Source organism: Hemitrygon akajei, unplaced genomic scaffold (assembly GCF_048418815.1).
Source record: "Hemitrygon akajei unplaced genomic scaffold, sHemAka1.3 Scf000033, whole genome shotgun sequence".
Lineage (NCBI taxonomy): Eukaryota > Metazoa > Chordata > Chondrichthyes > Myliobatiformes > Dasyatidae > Hemitrygon > Hemitrygon akajei.
The window spans coordinates 9,447,604-9,469,108 of NW_027331919.1; the positions used below are offsets into that span (position 1 = coordinate 9,447,604).

General features: G+C 53.2%; 1 protein-coding gene across 1 annotated transcript in view; it reads right to left on the bottom strand.

The window, feature by feature from the left end:
* Window positions 1-210: 210 nt before the first annotated feature.
* The window catches only part of LOC140719889 (uncharacterized), a 134,800-nt gene continuing 113,505 nt past the window's right edge, over window positions 211-21,505 (bottom strand). Inside the window, exons 14-16 of the mRNA XM_073034815.1 lie at window positions 19,710-19,822; window positions 1,703-1,793; window positions 211-453 (exon numbers count right to left, since the gene is read on the bottom strand). Coding sequence (XP_072890916.1) covers window positions 211-453; window positions 1,703-1,793; window positions 19,710-19,822 — 447 coding nt within the window. The remainder of the gene's footprint in view (window positions 454-1,702; window positions 1,794-19,709; window positions 19,823-21,505) is intronic.

The window sequence follows — 21,505 nt, forward strand, 5'->3', positions numbered from 1 at the left end:
TTCATCCCCATTTTCCTTCCCCTCACTATCAGGCCTCCCGCACCCAGTATCAAAGGACTGTATAGGATGTTTACCACCTGAATCATTATCTGTGACTTATCTGTGAGCAAAAAGATAAAACAAAAATCCCGCAAAAATGTCGATGCAGTGTTCCTACATTCATAAACTATGATACCGGAGGGGCAGATGGTGTTCCTGAATCTTTCAGATTTATTTTTCCTGTGCCTCTTCCACAATGGTAGAAAAGAACAGGGTGCTATTCCCTGGGTGAGGGGCCTCAGTGTTGGATGTCGCCCTGTCAAGGCATCGCATGTTGTCGATGCCCCTGATGTTGGGGAGGGTTGTGCCCGTGATGGAGCTGGTTGAGTCAACACCACTCTGCCGCCTTTGGCTACCTTGTGATTTGCAGCCTCCGTACCAGGCGGCGATGCAATAATTCCCAGCGATCACTAGCTGGTTTTCAATGAAAGACAGAATCCTCTCAAACTGCTAACGTTGTAATTCCTTCTTTAACGAGAGATCTATGGTGGTCATGGGAATTGTAGAGTATGGTCTGGAATACAGTGAAACTCAGAGTCGAAATAAACAAGACGACAGTAAGGACATCTAAAGTTTCTCGAAAAGAACAGTTCTCGAAATGGATCTCCTACGGTTGAGCACTGAGTGCTCAGCACGGGGACGTCAACGACAGACTTTCCATGAAGCAATGCTGACGGGCAATCATTGTCAGTCTGACCCTTAAAGAGCAAGTGACATTTCATCAAACTCCGGGGAATGGACGTGCCGACACTTAGTTGCCTGGCGCTGTTCAGTCGGGAACATCACACCCTCTTCGTGTTTGCATGAATGTGTTGGTCCCACCAGGACAGATCCACTGAGATGTTGACACCCGGCAACACAGGAACCTAAAATCAGACCATGAGATATAGGAGCAGAATTAGGCCATCGAGTCTGCTGCGCCATTTCATCATGTCTGATCCAGGTCCCCCTCAGCCCCAATCTCCTGCCTTTTCACCGTATTCCTTCACGCCCTGAGTAATCAACAATCTGTCCACCTCTGACGTCAATATACACAATATCAGAATCCACAGCCGCCCGTGGAACTCATTCTATACATTTACCATACTCTGGCTGAATACATTCCTCCCAATCTCCGTTCTGAAAGGACGGACCTCCATTTCGATTTGGGTCCACTGGTCCTCGTCTGTCCCACCACGGGGAACCTTCTTTCCACATCGACTTTATCGGGGCCTTTAAACTTGCTAACGGTGTCAACAACAACAATCCTTCCATCGCCCCCTTCATTCTTCTGAGTTCCAGCCATCAAACGCTCCTGATCTGATAAGCGTTTTAATCCCGGAATCATTCCCGTGAACTTCCTTTCAACCCTTCCCAATGCAAGAACGCCTGGCCGGAATAGATAAGGGACCCGGAACCGCTCACAATACTCCGTAAGGTCTCACTGGTGCTTTAAGAAGCCTCGACATCTAGTCTACGCCTCTATTTCCTCGACCACAGTGCATGGCCAAACACGTCCCGACACAGCGATCCACCCGCCGCTTCATTGACCATTCGTCCCGTTTCTCTGAACCCTCCCTGCTTCCTCAGCACCACCTGTAGATCGATGACGTCACTGCCGGTTTGCACTGACTGAGGTTTCCCGATGAGGATGTCCATCATCCAGTTACAGAGGGAGGTTCACCGGCCCAGGATCTGAGGGGAGGATTCTGCTGAACGCCGAGCTGTTGTCAGTCAACAGCAGCCTGCCGTTGGTGTTGTATTGTCCAGGTGGTCTAGGGTCCAGAGGAGAGCAAATTAGATTGTATTCGCTGTGGACCTTTTGCGGAGTTCCTCAAATTACAGCGGGTCCATGTCCTTGTTTGAGAAGGGGTTGACTTTGGGTATGACCAGGCTCTCAAGCACTTAATCCCCGTAGGTGTGAGTGTCACTGGGTGATTGTTGTTGAGGCAGCTCTCCCTACTCTTCTCGGGCACTGGTGTGATTGTCGCCCTTTTGAAGCGGGGGGAAATTCCGACTGCAGCATAGAGAGACTGAAGATGTCCTCGGACACTCCAAACTCCGCTGTAGTTCGCCCCACCTCCGTCACCTTAACCCTCATCTGCACGCCTCTCCGTCTCCTTCGATCCCCTTCGACATCTAAAACAATCACCCTCTCCGTCATCGCCTCCCTCCCCGATAATCATTCCCCGTGAACCACCACAGCCATGCAACCCCCTCGTCTCTGTCACATCCCTCTCTCCACAAACGTCTCCCTCTATGTGTTCACAGGGATTTGTGCAGAGAACGGGGAAGAGCTGACGTCTGGAGTTAGACTCCCCCCTTCAACTACAAATCAATCTCTCAGTTCTGAGCCAATACAGAATGGTCAGAAGGGACAGTGGGCAGAGAGGGAGATTTGCTGTTTCATAATACCTCACTGTGTTACCGGACCAGGCAGAAGGAGTTGCACTCTCTGTCTGATCCTGGGATCGAGTGGATGGAGATTCACTCTGTGTCTATCCCCGGGAGTGTGTGTTGGACGGTGTGGAGGGAGATTCACTCTGTGTCCGACTCCGGGTGTGTTTGTTTCGCCGATTCCGGGGCTCTCTCTCTCTCTCTCTCTCTCTCTCTCTCTCTCTCTCTCTCTCTCACACACACACACACACACACACACACACACACACACACACACACACACACACACACACACACACACACCACACACACACACACACACACACACACACACACACACACACACACACACACACACACACACGCTCCAGCATCCAGCACAACGCCACGCACACCACCCCCCTCTTCGCAATCTGCTGCCCCCACCCTGAGTTCCAAACCCCACTTCCCCTTTCGTCTCCGCCCTGACTCACCATGGATAATTTAACCGATCCCGCCTGTCCAGCAGGCGGCGCCCTTCCTGGAAACGTCCCTGTCACATTTCCGTGAGGTGAAAGCACAGTGTGAGCGGGAGAGAATGGGAAGTGAGAAAGTGGGGTAGAGAGAGTGTGGGGGCAGAGAGAGAAGGCTTAGTGAGGAGGGGTGTGACATGGGAAAGGCTCACGGCGAGAGGGGGTAGAGAGAGGGAGCGAGCTGGAGAGAGGTGCGAGCCTGAAGTGGGATTGGTACATTCATGGGGAGAGATAGGGAGTCAGTGACTTATTCAGATTGGACAGAAGGTAAAGGAGGGTGTTTGAGAGAACTCCTGAACTCGGTCTGTTGGGCTGACGTTCCTGCTGTTTTGTTTTGTTTTTGTTGTTTTGATGACGAACCAGGCAGTGAAGACGAAGGCTTTCAAGACTTGTCTCAAATACTGATAACCCCCAACTTAAGTTCTAATTGGAGATGAGAGTCATAACGTAGATACTGATCAGCGTCCGTCCGTTTCCTGTAAACTTCAATACTGAGACACCCATTTTGTTTGCTAAACACTGCACAGTCTAAACATAGCAATTTTGTGTAGATTGACAGAGATAGAGAGAGACAATGGAAAATGTTCATTTCTCTCGGAGGGAGGGGGCTCGCTTGCTTCGGTGGGTGTTTGGTGTTTGTCCCTGGGGCGGTGGTTTCCCGCGCACCGAGGGTCTGAATCCCCGGCGATGAGCAGGGCAGTGGGAGGGTCAGACGATCAAACCAGGAACCAACCGCGGGTGGATGGGTGGTAAGGGACACAATTCCCCCGGACAACAAGGCTCGGCATGTGTGATACATACCACTCGGTATTTCACTTCTTCTCGACTCAATGCATCTTCCACTCATTTCCCCCTCCATCGTTCCTCCCCTGCATCCCTCCTCCCTCTCTGTAGCGCACTCTCTTCTCCCTCTCATACTCTTTCACACCTCCATGTCCCTCTCTCTCTTTCTATCTCTCAATTCCTCATCAGCTCGCCCTCTGCTTTCTCTCCCTCACACCTAAATGTTCTACAAATATCCCCTACCGTTTCCTGCACCGTATGTCCATTCTCTTCTACATCTGACCGTGATCCTTCTTTATCTCCTATCGTCCCTCTTTGCCCCTGTCACACAGGTCTCTCTCTCCGACCCCCCCCCCCATTCTTCCCTCATTCACCACTCCCCCTCTTTCTCCCCACTGTCGCAACTACTCCCCCCGCCACTCTCATCTCTCGAAAGCACGCACTTTCACAACCTCATTGCCCCTCCTGCCCGGCACCTCCTCCCCTGCTCTCGGCCTCTCCCATTATCGGTCCTTGATCTGCTGTTTGTTTGTGTCTGTCCAACTATCCTTTAAACACAGACTTCCTTTAATAACAGCTGCTTCCTCTTTCTGAGCTCAGAGACGCAGAGAATACTCGACAGAATGGACGACAGCGAGACTTGCATGAATGTGAAGTTTACAAAAACGGATTCATGGTCTCCTATCCAAGGTAAGGGGGTAGAAAGATGTGCGGAGAGAGATTGAAGTTGTGACTGACCCCGGGAGTATGTGATGGGACGGTGTGGGGTGAGATTCACTCTGTGTCTGTGCACAGGAGTATATGATGGAACGGTATGGAGGGAAATTCGCTCTGTGTCTGACCCGGGGTGTGTGTGATGGGACGGTGTGGAGGGAGATTCAATCTGTGTCTGAGCACAGGAGTATATGATGGAACGGTGTGGAGGGAGATTCACTCTGTGTCTGACCCGGGGTGTGTGTGATGCGACGGTGTGGGGGGAGATTCAATCTGTATCTGAGCACAGGAGTATATGATGGAACGGTATGGAGGGAGATGCGCTCTGTGTCTGACCCGGGGTGTGTGTGATGGGACGGTGTGGAGGGAGATTCACTCTGTGTCTGACCCCGGGACTGTGTGATCGGACGATGTGGAGGTAAATTTAATCTGAGTCTGACACTGGAAGTGGGTGATGGGACGGTGTGGAGGGAGATTCACTCTGTGTGTGACCCCGGGAGTTTGCGATGGGACGGTGTGAAGGAAGATACCCTCCGTGTCTGACCCCGGGAGTGTGTGATGGGACGGAGTGGAGGGAGTTTCACTCTGTGTCTGAGCACTGGAGTATATGATGGAACGGTATGGAGGGAGATTCGCTCTGTGTCTGACCCGGGGATGTGTGATGGGACGGTGTGGAGGGAGCTTCACACTGTGTCTGACCCCGGGAGTGTGTGATCGGACGGTGTGGATGAAGATTCACTCTGTTTCTGACCCCGGGAGTGTGTGATGGGACTATCTGGAGGGAGATTTACTCTGTGTCTAACCCCAGGAGTGTGCGATGGGACGGTGTGGAGGAAATTGACTCGGTGTCTGTCCCCGGGTGTGTGTGACGGGACGATGTGGAGGGAGATTCCCTTTGTGTCAGACCCCGGGAGTGTGTGATGGGACAGTGTGGAGGGAGATTCACACTGTGTCTGACCCCGGGAGTGTGTGATGGGACGGTGAGGAGGGAGATTCACTCCGTGTCTGACCCCGGGAGTGTGTGATAGGACGGTGTGGAGGGAGGTTCACTCCGTGTCTGACCGCGGGAGTGTATGATGGGACGGTGCGGAGGGAGATTCACTCTGTGTATGACCCCGGGAGTGTGCGATGGGACGGTGTGGAAGGAGATTCACTCTGTGTCTGAGCACAGGAGTATATGCTGGAACGGTATGGAGGGAGATTCGCTCTGTGTCTGACCCGGGGAGTGTGTGATGGGACGGTGTGGAGGGAGTTTCACTCTGTCTGACCCTGGGAGTATGTGATGGGACGGTGTGGATGAAGATTCACTCTGTTTCTGACCCCGGGATTGTGCGATGGGACGATCTGGAGGGAGATTCACTCTGTCTCAAACCCCAGGAGTGTGCGATGGGTCGGTGTGGAGGAAATAGACTCTGTGTCTGTCCCCGGGTGTGTGTGACGGGACGATGTGGAGGGAGATTCCCTCTGTGTCTGACCCCGGGAGTGTGTGATGGGACGGTCTGGAGTGAGATTCACTCTGTGTCTGACCCCGGGAGTGTGTGATGGGACGGTGTGGAGGGAGATTCACACCGTGTCTGACCCCGGGAGTGTGTGATACGACGGTGTGGGGGGAGATTCACTCTGTGTCTGACCCCGGGAATGTGTGATGGGACAGTGTGGAGGGAAATTCACTCTGTGCCTGACCTCGGGAGTGTGAGATGGGACGGTGTCGAGGGATATTCACCCTGTGTCTGACCCCGGGAGTGTGTGATGGGACGGTGTGGAGGGAGATTCACTCCGTGTCTGACGGCGGGAGTGTGTGATGGGACGGTGCGGAGTGAGATTCACTCTGTTTCTGAGCACAGGAGTATATGATGGAACGGTATGGAGGGAGATTCGCTCTGTCTCTGACCCGGGGAGTGTGTGATAGGACGGTGTGGAGGGAGATTCACTCTGTGTCTGACCCCGGGAGTGTGTGATGGGACGGGATGGGGGTAGATTCACTCTGTGTCTGACCCCGGGAATGTCTGATGGGACGGTGTGGAGGGAGCTTCACTCTGTGTCTGACCACGGGAGTGTGAGATGGGACGGTGTGGAGGGAGATTATCTCCGTGTCTGACCGCGGGAGTGTGTGATGAGATGGTGCGGAGGGAGATTCACTCTGTGTCTGAGCACAGGAGTATATGATGGAACGGTATGGAGGGAGATTCGCTCTGTGTCTGACCAGGGTGGTGTGTGATGGGACGGAGTGGAGGGAGTTTCTTTCTGTGTCTGACCCCGGGAGTGTGTGATGGGACCGTGTGGAGGGGGATTCGCTCTGTGTCTGACCCCGGGAGTGTGTGATGGGACGGTGTGGAGGGGGATTATCACTGTGTCTGTCCCCGGGAGTGTGCGATGCGACGGTGTGGAGATAGATTCACACTGTGTATTACCCCGGGTTTGTGTGATGGGACGGTGTGGAGGGAGATTCAATCTGTGTCTGAGCACAGGAGTATATGATGGAACGGTGTGGAGGGAGATTCACTCTGTGTCTGACCCGGGGTTTGTGTGATGGGACGGTGTGGAGGGAGATTCACTCTGTGTATGACCCCGGGAGTTTGCGATGGGACGGTGTGAAGGGAGATTCCCTCCGTGTCTGACCCCGGGAGAGTGTGATGGGACGGAGTGGAGGGAGTTTCACTCTGTGTCTGACCCGGGGACTGTGTGATGGGATGGTGTGGAGGGCGATTCACTCTGTGTCTGAGCACAGGAGTATATGATGGAACGGTGTGGAGGGAGATTCACTCTGTGTCTGACCCGGGGTTTGTGTGATGGGACGGTGTGGAGGGAGATTCACTCTGTGTATGACCCCGGGAGTTTGCGATGGGACGGTGTGAAGGGAGATTCCCTCCGTGTCTGACCCCGGGAGAGTGTGATGGGACGGAGTGGAGGGAGTTTCACTCTGTGTCTGACCCGGGGACTGTGTGATGGGATGGTGTGGAGGGCGATTCACTCTGTGTCTGAGCACTGGAGTATATGATGGAACGGTATGGAGGGAGATTCGCTCTGTGTCTGACCCGGGGAGTGTGTGATGGGACGGTGTGGAGGGAGCTTCACACTGTGTCTGACCCCGGGAGTGTGTGATGGGACTATCTGGAGGGAGATTTATTCTGTGTCTAACCCCAGGAGTGTGCGATGGGATGGTGTGGAGGAAATTGACTCGGTGTCAGTCCCCGGGTGTGTGTGACGGGACGATGTGGAGGGAGATTCACTCTGTTTCTGACCCCGGGAGTGTGTGATGGCACGGTGAGGAGGGAGATTCACTCCGTGTCTGAGCCCGGGGGTGTGTGATAGGACGGTGTGGAGGGAGATTCACTCCGTGTCTGACCGCGGGAGTGTATGATGGGACGGTGCGGAGGGAGATTCACTCTGTGTATGACCCCGGGAGTGTGCGATGGGACGGTGTGGAAGGAGATTCACTCTGTGTCTGAGCACAGGAGTATATGATGGAACGGTATGGAGGGAGATTTGCTCTGTGTCTGACCCTGGGAGTATCTGATGGGACGGTGTGGATGATGATTCACTCTGTTTCTGACCCCGGGATTGTGCGATGGGACGATCTGGAGGGAGATTCTCTCTGTCTCTAACCCCAGGAGTGTGCGATGGGACGGTGTGGTGGAAATTGACTCTGTGTCTGTCCCCGGGTGTGTGTGACGGGACGATGTGGAGGGAGATTCCCTCTGTGTCTGACCCCGGGAGTGTGTGCTGGGACGGTCTGGAGTGAGATTCACTCTGTGTCTGACCCCGGGAGTGTGTGATGGGACGGTGTGGAGGGAGATTCACTCCGTGTCTGACCCCGGGAGTGTGTGATAGGACGGTGTGGGGGGAGATTCACTCTGTGTCTGACCCCGGGAATGTGTAATGGGACGGTGCGGAGGGAACTTCACTCTGTGTCTGAGCTCGGGAGTGTGAGATTGGACGGTGTCGAGGGATATTCACCCTGTGTCTTACCCCGGGAGTGTGTGATGGGACGGTGTGGAGGGAGATTCACACCGTGTATGACCGCGGGAGTGTGTGATGGGACGGTGCGGAGTGAGATTCACTCTGTGTCTGAGCACAGGAGTATATGATGGAACGGTATGGAGGGAGATTCGCTCTGTGTCTGACCCGGGGAGTGTGTGATAGGACGGTGTGGAGGGAGATTCACTCCGTGTCTGACCGCGGGAGTGTGTGATGGGACGGTGTGGAGGGAGTTTCACTCTGTGTCTGATCGCGGGAGTGTATGATGGGACGGTGTGGAAGGAGATTCACTCTGTGTCTGAGCACAGGAGTATATGCTGGAACGGTATGGAGGGAGATTCGCTCTGTGTCTGACCCGGGGAGTGTGTGATGGGACGGTGTGGAGGGAGTTTCACTCTGTGTCTGACCCTGGGAGTATGTGATGGGACGGTGTGGATGAAGATTCACTCTGTTTCTGACCCCGGGATTGTGCGATGGGACGATCTGGAGGGAGATTCACTCTGTCTCAAACCCCAGGAGTGTGAGATGGGACGGTGTGGAGGAAATAGACTCTGTGTCTGTCCCCGGGTGTGTGTGACGGGACGATGTGGAGGGAGATTCCCTCTGTGTCTGACCCCGGGAGTGTGTGATGGGACGGTGTGGAGGCGGATTCGCTCTGTGTCTGACCCCGGGAGTGTGCGATGCGACGGTGTGGAGATAGATTCACTGCCTGTGTCTGACCCGGGGTGTGTGTGATGGGACGGTGTTGAGGGGGATTCGCTCTGTGTCTGAGCACAGGAGTATATGATGGAACGGTGTGGAGGGAGATTCGCTCTGTGTCTGACCCGGGGTGTGTGTGATGGGACGGTCTGGAGGGAGATTCACTCTGGGTCTGACCACGGGGGTGTCTGATGGCACGGTGTAGAGGGGTATTCGCTCTGTATCTAACCCCGGGAGAGTGCGATGCGACGGTGTGGAGGGAGATTCACTCTGTGTCTAACCCGGGACTGTGTGATCGGACGGTGTGGAGGTAAATTTACTCTGTGTCTGACACCGGGAGTGGGTGATGGGACGGTGTGGAGGGAGATTCACTCTGTGTATGACCCCGGGAGTTTGCGATGGGACGGTGTAAAGGGAGATTCCCTCTGTGTCTGACCCCGGGAGTGTGTGATGGGACGGTGTGGAGGGAAATTCACTCCGTGTCTGACCCCGGGACTGTGTGATGGGACGGTGTCGAGGGATATTCACTCCGTGTCTGACCGCGGGAGTGTGTGATGGGACGGTGTGGAGGGAGATTCACTCTGTGTCTGACCCCGGGAGTGTGTGATGGGACGGTGTGGAGGGGGATTATCTCTGTGTCTGACCCCGGGAGTGTGCGATGCGACGGTGTGGAGATAGATTCACTCTGTCTGACCCCGTGAGTGTGTGATGGGACGGTGCGGAGGGAGATTCACTCTGTGTATGACCCCGGGAGTGTGCGATGGGACGGTGTGGAAGGAGATTCACTCTGTGTCTGAGCACAGGAGTATATGATGGAACGGTATGGAGGGAGATTCGCTCTGTGTCTGACCCGGGGAGTGTGCGATGGGACGATCTGGAGGGAGATTCACTCTGTCTCTAACCCCAGGAGTGTGCGATGGGACGGTGTGGTGGAAATTGACTCTGTGTCTGACCACGGGAGTGTGAGATGGGACGGTGTGGAGGGAGATTCGCTCTGTGTCTGACCCCGGGAATGTGTGATGGGACGGTGTGGAGGCGAATTCGCTCTGTGTCTGACCCCGGGAGTGTGCGATGCGACGGTGTGGAGATAGATTCACTGTCTGTGTCTGACCCGGGGTGTGTGTGAATGGACGGTGTTGAGGGGGATTCGCTCTGTGTCTGACCACGGTAGTTTATGATGGAACGGTATGGAGGAAGATTCACTCTGTGTCTGAACCCGGGAGAGGGGGCTGGGACGGTGTGGATGGAGATTCACACTGTGTATGACCCCGGGAGTATGTGATCGGACGGTGTGGTGGTAAATTCACTGTGTGTCTGACCCCGGGAGAGGGTGCTGGGACGGTGTGGAGGGAGATTCGCACTGTGTATGACCCCGGGAGTATGTGATGGGACGGTGTGGATGGAAATTCACTCTGTGTCTGACCCCGGGAGTGTGCGATGGGACGGTGTGGAGGGAGATTCACTCCGTGTTGACCCCGGGAGTGTGTGATGGGACGATGTGGAGGGAACTTCTCTCTGTGTCTGACTCTCACTGTGCGGTCCGCAGCTGAACCTGATGTATCGCAACTGGAAATCAATTTAAAGACCATCTCTGAGCCCCGAGTCCGGACTGATCGAGGTTAGTTTCATCTATGCTGCTTTGGCCCTGTTAAGGTGACGTGTCCAATCCTGTTGAGAGATCTCAGCGCAAACGTACAGTTGACCCTAATGATTCCCTGTTTGAGAATAACACGGAGGGATCGCGTGAGGGAGGCGAAGAGGAGGGAACTCTCTTTGATGGTCGGTGTGGTGTGTTGCGCCCTGGGAGTGGCGGAATAGAGGGAACGCCGTGGGATGTGGTGAGGAGTGAGTGTTGTGGGGAAGATCGGCGAGTCGAGATCGTTTGGGTTGGGCCGTGTGGAGGAGGGAGTGATGAGGAGCGAACGCCCTGCGGCGGGTTTGTAGAGATGTTAGCGCCGTATTGTTGTGGTTTGGAGGGTGGACAGTGGGAGAGACGGTGAGGAGGGAGCGCGGTATAAAACCTTTACCCCTCTCTCTCTTTTCTAACCCCACACTATTTTCCTTCTTTCCCCTTCTCTCACCCCGTATCCTCTCTTCCTCTGTCCCCTGTCCCTGCCTCACTCTATTTCCAAAGCTGGCTCCCCTGTCCCGTTCTCTTCGCCCAGTCGCATTTCTCCCGTCTCCCCTCTATCACAGTCACCGTCTCTACCACTCTCGGTCTCTCCCTTGCACTCTTTCCCTCTCTCTCTGCTCACTCTCATACACCTCGTCCACTACCCCTCCCGCTGCTACCACCTTTCTCTGTCCCTCAGTTTGCCGCTCATCTCCCCTCCACGCCTTCTCCTCTCCATTTACCCCTCTCCCGCTCCCCGACGCTCTCCCCCCTCGCTCATTCCCCTCTCTGTCTCTGAAATTCTCTTGTTGTCTCTTTCCCATCCGTCTTCCACTTCTCCCTTCCCTCCGACTCACTTTTCAACCCGCTCTCCTTCTCTCACTCCACTCACTCGTTTCTCCCCCCGACACGGTCTGCCCCCTCTCCCCATTCCCTCCCAGTTCTCTCTCCCCATTCTTTCTCTCACCTTTTCCTGCCCAAGGCCCACATCACTCTCTCCCCTCTGTCAATGATTATAGCTTTCTCTCTGTCTCCACGTCTGTCCTCTCCTCCTCCTTCTCCATTACCCTCACTCTTGCTGTCTCACCCCTTCTCTCCCCCTCACCTATGCCCCTCTTTCTCTTCCCCACCCCTCTCTCTCTCCCCGACTCCCTCCCATATCCCTCCCCACTCTCACTGGACAAACAGTTCAGAGTTCACAGTGATTACGTCATTCTGGAGCGGTCACATGTCATGCTCCCAGGTGTCCAGGTTTAAAATGCATCTGTCTCGACCACTTCCTCTGTCAGCTCGTTCCATAGACTAATCACAATCTGGGTAAAGAAAGCTTGTCACTCGCTCCCCTATTAAATCCCTTTCCTATCTCAACTTGGACCTCTGCTCTCTGCTCCTCAGTTCTCCAAATCTCGGGACAATAACTGTACGCATTCACCGCTCGTGATTTCATACGCCGTTGCAAGTCACCCCTCCGCTCCAAGGAACAATGTCCCAACCTGCCTGACTTCTCTCTGTAAATTAGTCCCGAAACAGTCTCGATGAGCAGAAGATCTTGCACTCTACGTTCATACCTCCCTGAACGTGGCTGCAGAGTTTGTTGGGATTGTTAAGCAGGTCTATGGCATTCTTGCCTTTATTATTCGGGGCATTGAGTACAAATGTCATGGAGTTATGTTACAACATTATAAAATCACTAGTTAGGCTGAAACAGGCGTATTGTATACAGTTCTGGTCACCCCATTATCGGAAGGATGTCGGGGTGTTGGGGAGCCTCCGGAGGGTTTTAACAGGACTCTACCGGGATTCGATGGCATGTGTTAAAACGAGAGGTCGGACACCTGGGTCGCTTCCTCTGGAGCGGAGGAGGCTCAGGGGAGATCTGACTGATCTCTGGAATCCGTCAGACGCCTGTCAGCCTTTGCCAAGTCAAGGAATTTGGACTCTCGGCGATGACGGCTGAAAGTCGATGAGATTGAGAGACGGAGGGGGTGATCGTGGTGGCAGGAGAAAGCGCGGATGGTGGGTGGGAGGGTGTCCCGTGGGCGAAACGCCTGAATTCACACACTCGCTGAATGGTCTCTCTATAGGTCAGAATAAACAGGAAACTAAACAGAACATCGGAAATAGACCTTACCGTAAGATTTACCTACTCTGCCTGGTTACGTTCGCCCTCGTCGCGATAGTTGTTGGGCTGTCGATCTATGGTAAGTCGAACTGGCTCCTGGTGGAGTCCGGCCGTAAACAGGCAGAGTGGAATGAAATGTTAGCGCAACAGCTCAGCGTGACACGGACACACACTTCACTGTGACACCGACACTCTATCGCCGAGACACAGACACGTCCCTCACTGTGAAACCGACACTCCAATCTCCGTGACACCAACATTCCCCACACTGTAGCATCGACACTCGCAACACCGTGACACCGTCCAGGCCACACAGTTACACCAATACTCCACTCACCCTGACACTTACACACCCCACACCGTAAGAGTGACAGTGCCCTTACAGAGACGCTGTCACGCCCCTGACCGTGACACCGACAGTCCCCACACCGCGACATCGTCCCTCACCGTGACACGGAAACGCCCCATCACGGTGACATGGAAATTCCCCCTCACTGTGACACCGACACCTCCCTCTCTGTCGTACTGATACAAGGCTCACTGTGATACCACACAGCCTTCACTGTAACACTGACACCCCTCTGCGTGATACTGAAACTCCCATCACTGTGACAACGGCAAATACCCCTCCGTGACACCAACGCACCCCTCACTTCGACACCGACACTCTCAACACCGTGATCCCGACACGCTCCATACCGTGACAATGACTTTTCGTTCACTGTGACACCGATATTCCTCTCAGCTTGACACCGAGACTGCGAACACATTGGCACCGGCACACCTCCCTCGCCGTGACACTGTGAAGCCCGCACTGTTAAACCAGCGCGCCCTTTAACGTGACGCTTACACACCCCACACCGAAACAGTGACACGAGCCTCATAGTGACAGCGTCACGCCCCTCACCATGACTACGGCACGCTCCACACTGTGACAGCGACACTCACGTCACTGTGACACCACGCGTCCCTCACTGTGACACCGACACTCCCGTCACGGTGACACCGAATGTCTCCTGACCGTGACACTTACACACCCAACACCGTAATATTCACACTCCCTTCACCCTGACTCCGACACTTCCCTTACTGTGACAACGACTCAACCTTCTTCGTGACACTGATACAGCCCTATGCGTGACACCAACAATCCCCACACTGCGACACCGACTATCCTCACACCGTGTCACTGACACCCTTTACTATCACTCTCAGTATCACAGACTCGTCGGTCTCTGATCACCTCCCACCGAAACTATCAGAGACTTTGGGAAGAACATCAGGAGATGAACAGGACCCAGCGCCAGTGTCAACAGCGAGTCCATGAGTTGAACTCAACCCTAGATTCCAGGATATCTAAAAATTTCCGCCTGGATCTCTCCCAAAGGATTTGTCTGAAGAATCTTGCAATCCTCAACGACAACATCTCCATTCTCGAAAACAACATTTCCGTCCTCAACTACAATCTCTCAGAGCTGAATCTAACGCACACCGATCTCCGCCATCAATTCAAACAGCTCGAAATGAAGGAGAGAATCTTCACCGAAAGACAAGCTCTGATGTGCCAATACCTCACCAGGAGAAGAGGTGAAAGAACATCTCCCGCTTATCCTGCTTCTAATCACGGGAGGGGGGGGGGAGGGGTGGGGAGAGGGAGGGAGGAGGTGGAGAGCTTCGCATCGCCTCTTATCCCAGGAGAGTGTGATGGGACAGGGTGGAGGGAACTTCACTCTGTGTCTGACCACGGAAATGTGTGATGGGCCGGTGTGGAGGGAGATTCACTCTGTGTCTGCCCACGGGATTGTGTGATGGGACGGTATGGAAGAAGGTTCACTCCGAGTCTGGCTGTAGGAGTGCGTGATGGGAAGGTGAGAAAGCAGCGACACCTGCTGTCTGAAACCGGGATGGGACGTTGTGGAGGGAGGTTGACTTTTTCTGATCCAAGTCGGTGCAATGGGAGGTATGGAGGGAGATTTAGTGTTTTATTTTGTTCCTGATTTGCAGTACAAACGTGTCCTCAGAACTGGATCGAAAACGAAGATCGGTGTTATTTCATATCCACCTTGGAGAAACCTTATGATGGAGCGAGGGAATTTTGTTCAAAATTTGATACAAGGCTTCTCGAAATAAAATCAAACGAGGAAGATGTAAGTGACTCCCGGGGTCTAACCTGGATCGAATTATTCCACACCGTCCCATCACACACTCCCAGGGTCAGACACAGAGTGAATCTCCCTCCACACCGTCCCGTCACACACTCCCGGGGTCAGACACAGAGTGAATCTCCCTCCACACCGTCCCATCACACATTCCCGGGGTCAGACACAGAGTGAATCTCCCTCCACACCGTCCCATCACACACTCCCGGGGTCAGATACAGAGTGAATCTCCCTCCACGCCGTCCCATCACATACTCCCGGGGTCAGACACAGAGTGAATCTCCCTCCACACCGTCCCATCACATACTCCCGGGGTCAGACACAGAGTGAATCTCCCTCCGCACCGTCCCATCACACACTCCCGGGGTCAGACACAGAGTGAATCTCCCAACACACCGTCCTATCACACACTCCCGGGGTCAGACACGGAGTGAATCTTCCTCCACACCGTCCCATCACACACTCCCGGGGTCAGACACAGAGTGAATCTCCCTCCACACCGTCCCATCACACACTCCCGGGGTCAGATACAGAGTGAATCTCCCTCCACACCGTCCCGTCACACACTCCCGTGGTCAGACACAGAGTGAATCTCCCTCCACACCGTCCCATCACGCACTCCCGGGGTCAGACACGGAGTGAATCTCCCTCCACATCGTCACATCACACACACCCGGGGTCAGACACAGAGTGAATCTCCCTCCACACCGTCCCATCACACACTCCCGGGGTCAGACACAGAGTGAATCTCCCTCCACACCGTCCCATCACACAGTCCCGGGGTCAGATAAAGAGTGAATCTCCCTCCACACCGTCCCGTCACACACTCCCGTGGTCAGACACAGAGTGAATCTCCCTCCACACCGTCCCATCACACACTCCCGGGGTCAGATAAAGAGTGAATCTCCCTCCACACCGTCCCGTCACACACTCCCGTGGTCAGATACAGAGTGAATCTCCCTCCACACCGTCCCATCACACAATCCCGGCGTCAGACACAGAGTGAATCTCCCTCCACACCGTCCCATCACACACACCCGGGGTCAGACACAGAGTGAATCTCCCTCCACACCGTCCCATCACACACTCCCGGGGTCAGACACAGAGTGAATCTCCCTCCACACCGTCCCATCACACACTCCCGGGGTCAGATAAAGAGTGAATCTCCCTCCACACCGTCCCGTCACACACTCCCGTGGTCAGACACAGAGTGAATCTCCCTCCACACCGTCCCATCACACAATCCCGGCGTCAGACACAGAGTGAATCTCCCTCCACACCGTCCCATCACACACTCCCGGGGTCAGTCACAGAGTGAATCTCCCTCCACACCGTCCCATCACACACTCCCGTGGTCAGACACAGAGTGAATCTCCCTCCACACCGTCCCGTCACACAATGCGTGGTCAGACACAGAGTGAATCTCCCTCCAGAATCAGAATCAGAATCAGGTTTTTTATCACCGGCATGTGTCGTAAAATTTGTTAATTTAGCAGCAGCAGTTCAATGCCATACGTAATCTAGCAGAGAGAGAAAAAATAATAAATAAAATAAAGCATTGTAAAAAATAAACAAGTAAATCTATCAGGCATTTTGAATAGATTATTTAAAACGTCAAAAAATTGGTGTATATTATAAAAGATGGTGAAGTGTCCAAAGCTTCATTCAGGAATCGGATGGCAGAGAGAAAGAATCTGTTCCTGAATCGCTGAGAGTGTGCCTTCCGGCTTCTGTACCTCGTACCTGATGGTCACAGTGAGAAACGGGCATGCCCTGGGTGCTGGAGGTCTTTAATAATGGACGCTTCCTTTCTGAGACATGACTTCCTGAAGATGGCCTGGGTACTTTGTAGATTAGTGCCCACGATGGAGCTCACTAGATTTACAACCTTCGCTAGCTTCTTTTGGTCCTGTGCAATAGCCTCTCCATACCAGACAGTAATGCTACCTGTCAGAATGCTCTCCATGGTACAACTGAGTGTGACCGAATGTAGTCCCTCCACGCCATCCCGTCACACACTCCTAGCGTCAGACACATAGTGAACCTCACTCCACAACGTCCCATCACACATTCCTGGGAGCATCACTGGGTGACCCCATCTCTTCACGTTTTCCTGTTGACAGGCATGGAGAGAGGCTAAATGTTAACATCCGGTTCAACCAGCATGCGTTTGTCTGGGGGTCGGGCGGCGATACTGCCTCCGGCCCGGTCAAACTGAGAAATCCCGTTTGTGTGGATGTGTGTCCCGGTTACAAATCAATCCCACGACATTACGAGCAGTTCACCATTTGCAATTAAACGACTGGGCTTTACGATTCTTCATTTGACTCCAGGGTTAGTTCAGAAAACGAAGAGAAGAAGGGCCCATTTTAGCGAAACAGTCTAATGCTCTCCTTGGAGCTCACTGTTTTCCCGTCCGTCCGTTCTCCATCGATTTCCCCCGGGCGTGGTCGACTCCCGACCCCATTCCAAATCCGCTCACGCCTGCAGTCTACGATTACCCCGATCTGGCATCTTCTCTCCCCATCTTCTGCCGAACAAAAGCCCGCGAGTCCCTCGCTCTCGGGCTCACAGGAAAGAAAACCCCTCCCATCAGGGGACGCCACACATTCCAAAGCCCCCGTTATCTCTCGTCATAACACAAACACACTACTGCTACAGAGAAACCATTACATCAGCAGTGAAACATTTCCCAGGGCGTTGCATGCAAATTAATGGAAGGGATTTCACTTCACAGGAATTTGTTTCCACCTCGGTCGGTGATGTATACAGAACTTACTGGATTGGAAGATGCAGAGATGGGTGAGGTTTGGACTGTTACAGGTCGGTGGTTTGAGAGTGACACGAGGCCGTGGAGAGAGAGTGGGTCAGTGGGATTGGTTTTCAGACTGACACAGGGCGGTCAGGAGAGTCGGGAAGTGGGGCTAGTTTGGAGACTGACACAGGCCGATCAGGAGAGTGGGATTATTTTGTTGACTCATGCGGGGTTGTCGAGAGAGGGTGGGCAAGTGGCAGTAATTTGGGAGCTGACTCGGGACTGTAGGGTTGAGCGGGGTAATGGGATTCGTACGGCCAGGACCCCGGGGCTGTGGAGAGAGCGCAGATTAGTGGGATTAGTTTGGAGACGATCTCCTGTTGTCTGCTGGATCTGTTTTCTCTGTGTTGAAAAAGTCTCAACCTCTTTCATAGCAATGTGGCCTCTGATCTTCTGTACAAGATGTTCTATGGATCGCCCAGCTGCAGTAAGTGTGACTCGTACAGTTACAATTACAATTGCAAAAGGAAACACAGATTCATCTGCGAGAAATCGGCATATTTATACCCGGATATTGCTGAAGAGATCCGAGGTCTCTGTCAACAGACTGTCGAGCCGACTTCAATCAAGTGAATTCACCCCGCTTCTCCTATTCAATCTACCCCACTCTCACTCCCCCATCATTGTACCCCTTCACACCCTCTCATCCCTTCCCTCTTACCCTAATTTCCTCCTCTAATCGCATCCCCATTCTCCCCCACTACTCTCGTTCTTCCCCTCTGATCCACTCCCACCCTCTCTGCCACTTCTACCTACCGCAATTTCCTCCTCTACTCGCATCCCCATTCTCCCCCACCACTCTCCCCATCTTGTCCACTCTTCTCCGCTCCCTGTCCCGCTCTCCCCGCTCCCCCATTTATTTCCCTTCTCAGCAATTTACTCCGTTTTCCCCCTCCTCTCCCTCTCGGACCCCATTCTCTGCTTCTCCTCTCGCCGTTCTCTCCACACACTCTCACCTCAATTCTGTGCACTCTGGTTCACAATTCCCCAACCCAGGGGAAAAAGTGTGCACATTCACCATATCTGTGCCCCTCCTGGCTTCATACCCACGCTCTAAGGAACGAAGTTCCCTCCTTCTTGCCTTCTCTCCATAACTCAGACCCTCGAGTCCCGGCAACATCCTCGAGAATCTCCCTCTGCGCTGTTTCCAGCTCAGTGGCATCTTTCCTACAGGAGGGCGAACAGAACTGAACACCGCCCTCCAAGCGCGGCCTCACCGACGCCCTGTACAACTCCAACCTGACCTCGGTACGGTGCAAAGTTGCGAAATTACCGTAAATTGGGAAAAATAATCAATACTGCAAAAACGGTGAATACCAAGGGAGTGTTTAAGTGTTCTAGTGATGAAGAGAACGATAAAACTTCTGTAGAGGGATAGGTAAATGGGGGAATGGATTAAGGGGTTTGATTAGTTTATTTACCTTTTCGGTACCTTATGTTAGTTGCTGTACAGCAAAAATAGGGAACCTTACACATCAACAAATGATGGACCAGATATTGCTCCCTAATAGCGTTGGAAATAGGTCTAAATAAAATATATAGTGCGGGGGTGGGGTGGTAGAATGTTGGAGAGCAGGCGCAGGTGTCGGCATGAGGAATTGAGATTGTATCCATGCTGGTCTCGGCAGAAATAATTATAACTGTCCAATAATGATATTACACCTAATTGTATCTTAGCATGTGATCGAAACTATTCTAAAACTGTATTTACTCGCGTTATTATAATATTTCCTGTAATGATCAATGTTATAAATTGTGTGGGATTGTGTTCGGGGGGTGGGCAGTGTCCGGACTGTCGCTTTGGGTGATCAGCCTGTAACTCTCACGGAGCTTGCTATGAATAAAGAGTGAAGTTTGATGAATTACCGCTTGTTTTATGGTTTTATTGAATTCCTGTTACCTTGCGTAACTGCATCGGGTCGATCCGCCTTTGAGAATTTGGCGAGCCAGACAGGAGTCCAAGACGAGGTATTCCCGACAGACGGCGTTAGTGGTCGCGTCGGTGGCCGTGACCTGTGATGGATGGCCCCACAAGGTAAGATTGACCTTGAGCTCTCTCATTCATTGTCCACGTTGACGAACCATTCGTCTGGCGGGTAACCTCTGACCGACTCCTTCTGAAACCTGAGCTGAGGATCGTCGGACTACCACAGGTCAGTAGATTCGGAGTAACGGAGGACCCGACGTGGGATTGTGGGTAATAAAGTTTATGAGGTATCGGGGTAACAGAGGACCCGACGAGATATTGCGAGTATTTAAGGTTGTGAGGTATTGTATGAATTAAAGTCTGTGTGTGCTGAAGATTTGGGCAGCGGATAATTAACAGTGATCTATTACATTTATCTTCGGGTGCGTCGCCGCGAATTGGGCAGTGGGTTAGTGGCAGTAACCTATTATATTTCAAGATGGTGAGCACCTTAATTGGCGGGTGTGTGTGTGTGTGGGGGGGGGGGGTGCGTGTGCAGGGGGGCGTGGCGCGGTAAATTGACCAGCACGGGACAGAACAGAAGTTTGGCCAAACACAGGGGATGTGGCTCTCTCCTGCAGTCTATCCGGATGTTATAAATACGCAATGGGAGTACGCTTATGATAATTCGCCTGTCTCAGCATCCAGCCTTAGACCGGTGGTTAAGAGGGGAAATCCCCCACGCGAAGGTCAGGATCTTGAAGTGGATGCAGAGAGACACGGCACAAGATTAACGGGGAACAAGGGCTGTAGGATATCTGGTGGTAAACCCTCACTCTGAGGTATCAGCCTCCAGCCTTAGACCGGTGGTTTAGAGGGGAAATCCCCCACGCAAAGGTCAGGATCTTAAAGTGGATGCAGAGAGACACGGCACAAGATTAACGGGGAACAGGGGCAGTAGGGTATCTGGTGGTAAAACCTCACTCTGAGGTATCAGCCTCCAGCCTTAGACCGGTTGTTAAGAGGGGAAATCCCACACCCGAAGGTCAGGATGTGAAGTGGATGTGTGAAAAGGAGGCGGCTGATCCACTCGGTTAAGAAGCATGGGGCAAACATTAGATAAGTCCGGGAATAACACGCCATTATTTAGACTATGCAGAGTTGACCCTGAAAGAGCAAATGATTACCGGAGGTTATCTTATCGGCATGGCTAAATAAGAAATTGGGTCGTGGAATTTAGCCTTTGGGTGGGAGCTGGGACTTAGATAAATGTCTGAAGGCAGAGGAAGCAATTTGGAAACGTAATGCCGGACAAAAATGGAAGGTTTAATGTCCAATTGGAGAAAAAATAAACGGCCGAAGAATTAATTAATAGACCGAGCCAAAACATTTGGTAAAGCAGGTCGAAGATGGATTAGTGTATGTGATAATGAAGGAAATTTGAAATCGCGGGAGACACTAAAAGGACTGTGTGGGGAATATGATACGAATAAGGGAAAACAGAATAGGGAAACGAAAGGTAGGCTGGTTAAGGATAGGCGACAAGGTAAAGGTGAAGCCGGCGAAGGTAAAACTGAGGTACTGCAGCGACCCACTTCCCAGCGCACTCGAACCGGCTCACAAAGCGGCCCGCGCCGGCATTGAGGCCGGTCCCAAAGAGGTCGCCAAGCCTGCTTCCCCTGCAAGGGGAAAAGCCCGCGCGCGGGACGGGACTGTGAATACGCGCCCCCTACAGCATTCCCGACCGGGGAGGGCGGGATCAGGAAGGCTTTAAAGCGAGGCCGCGAAGT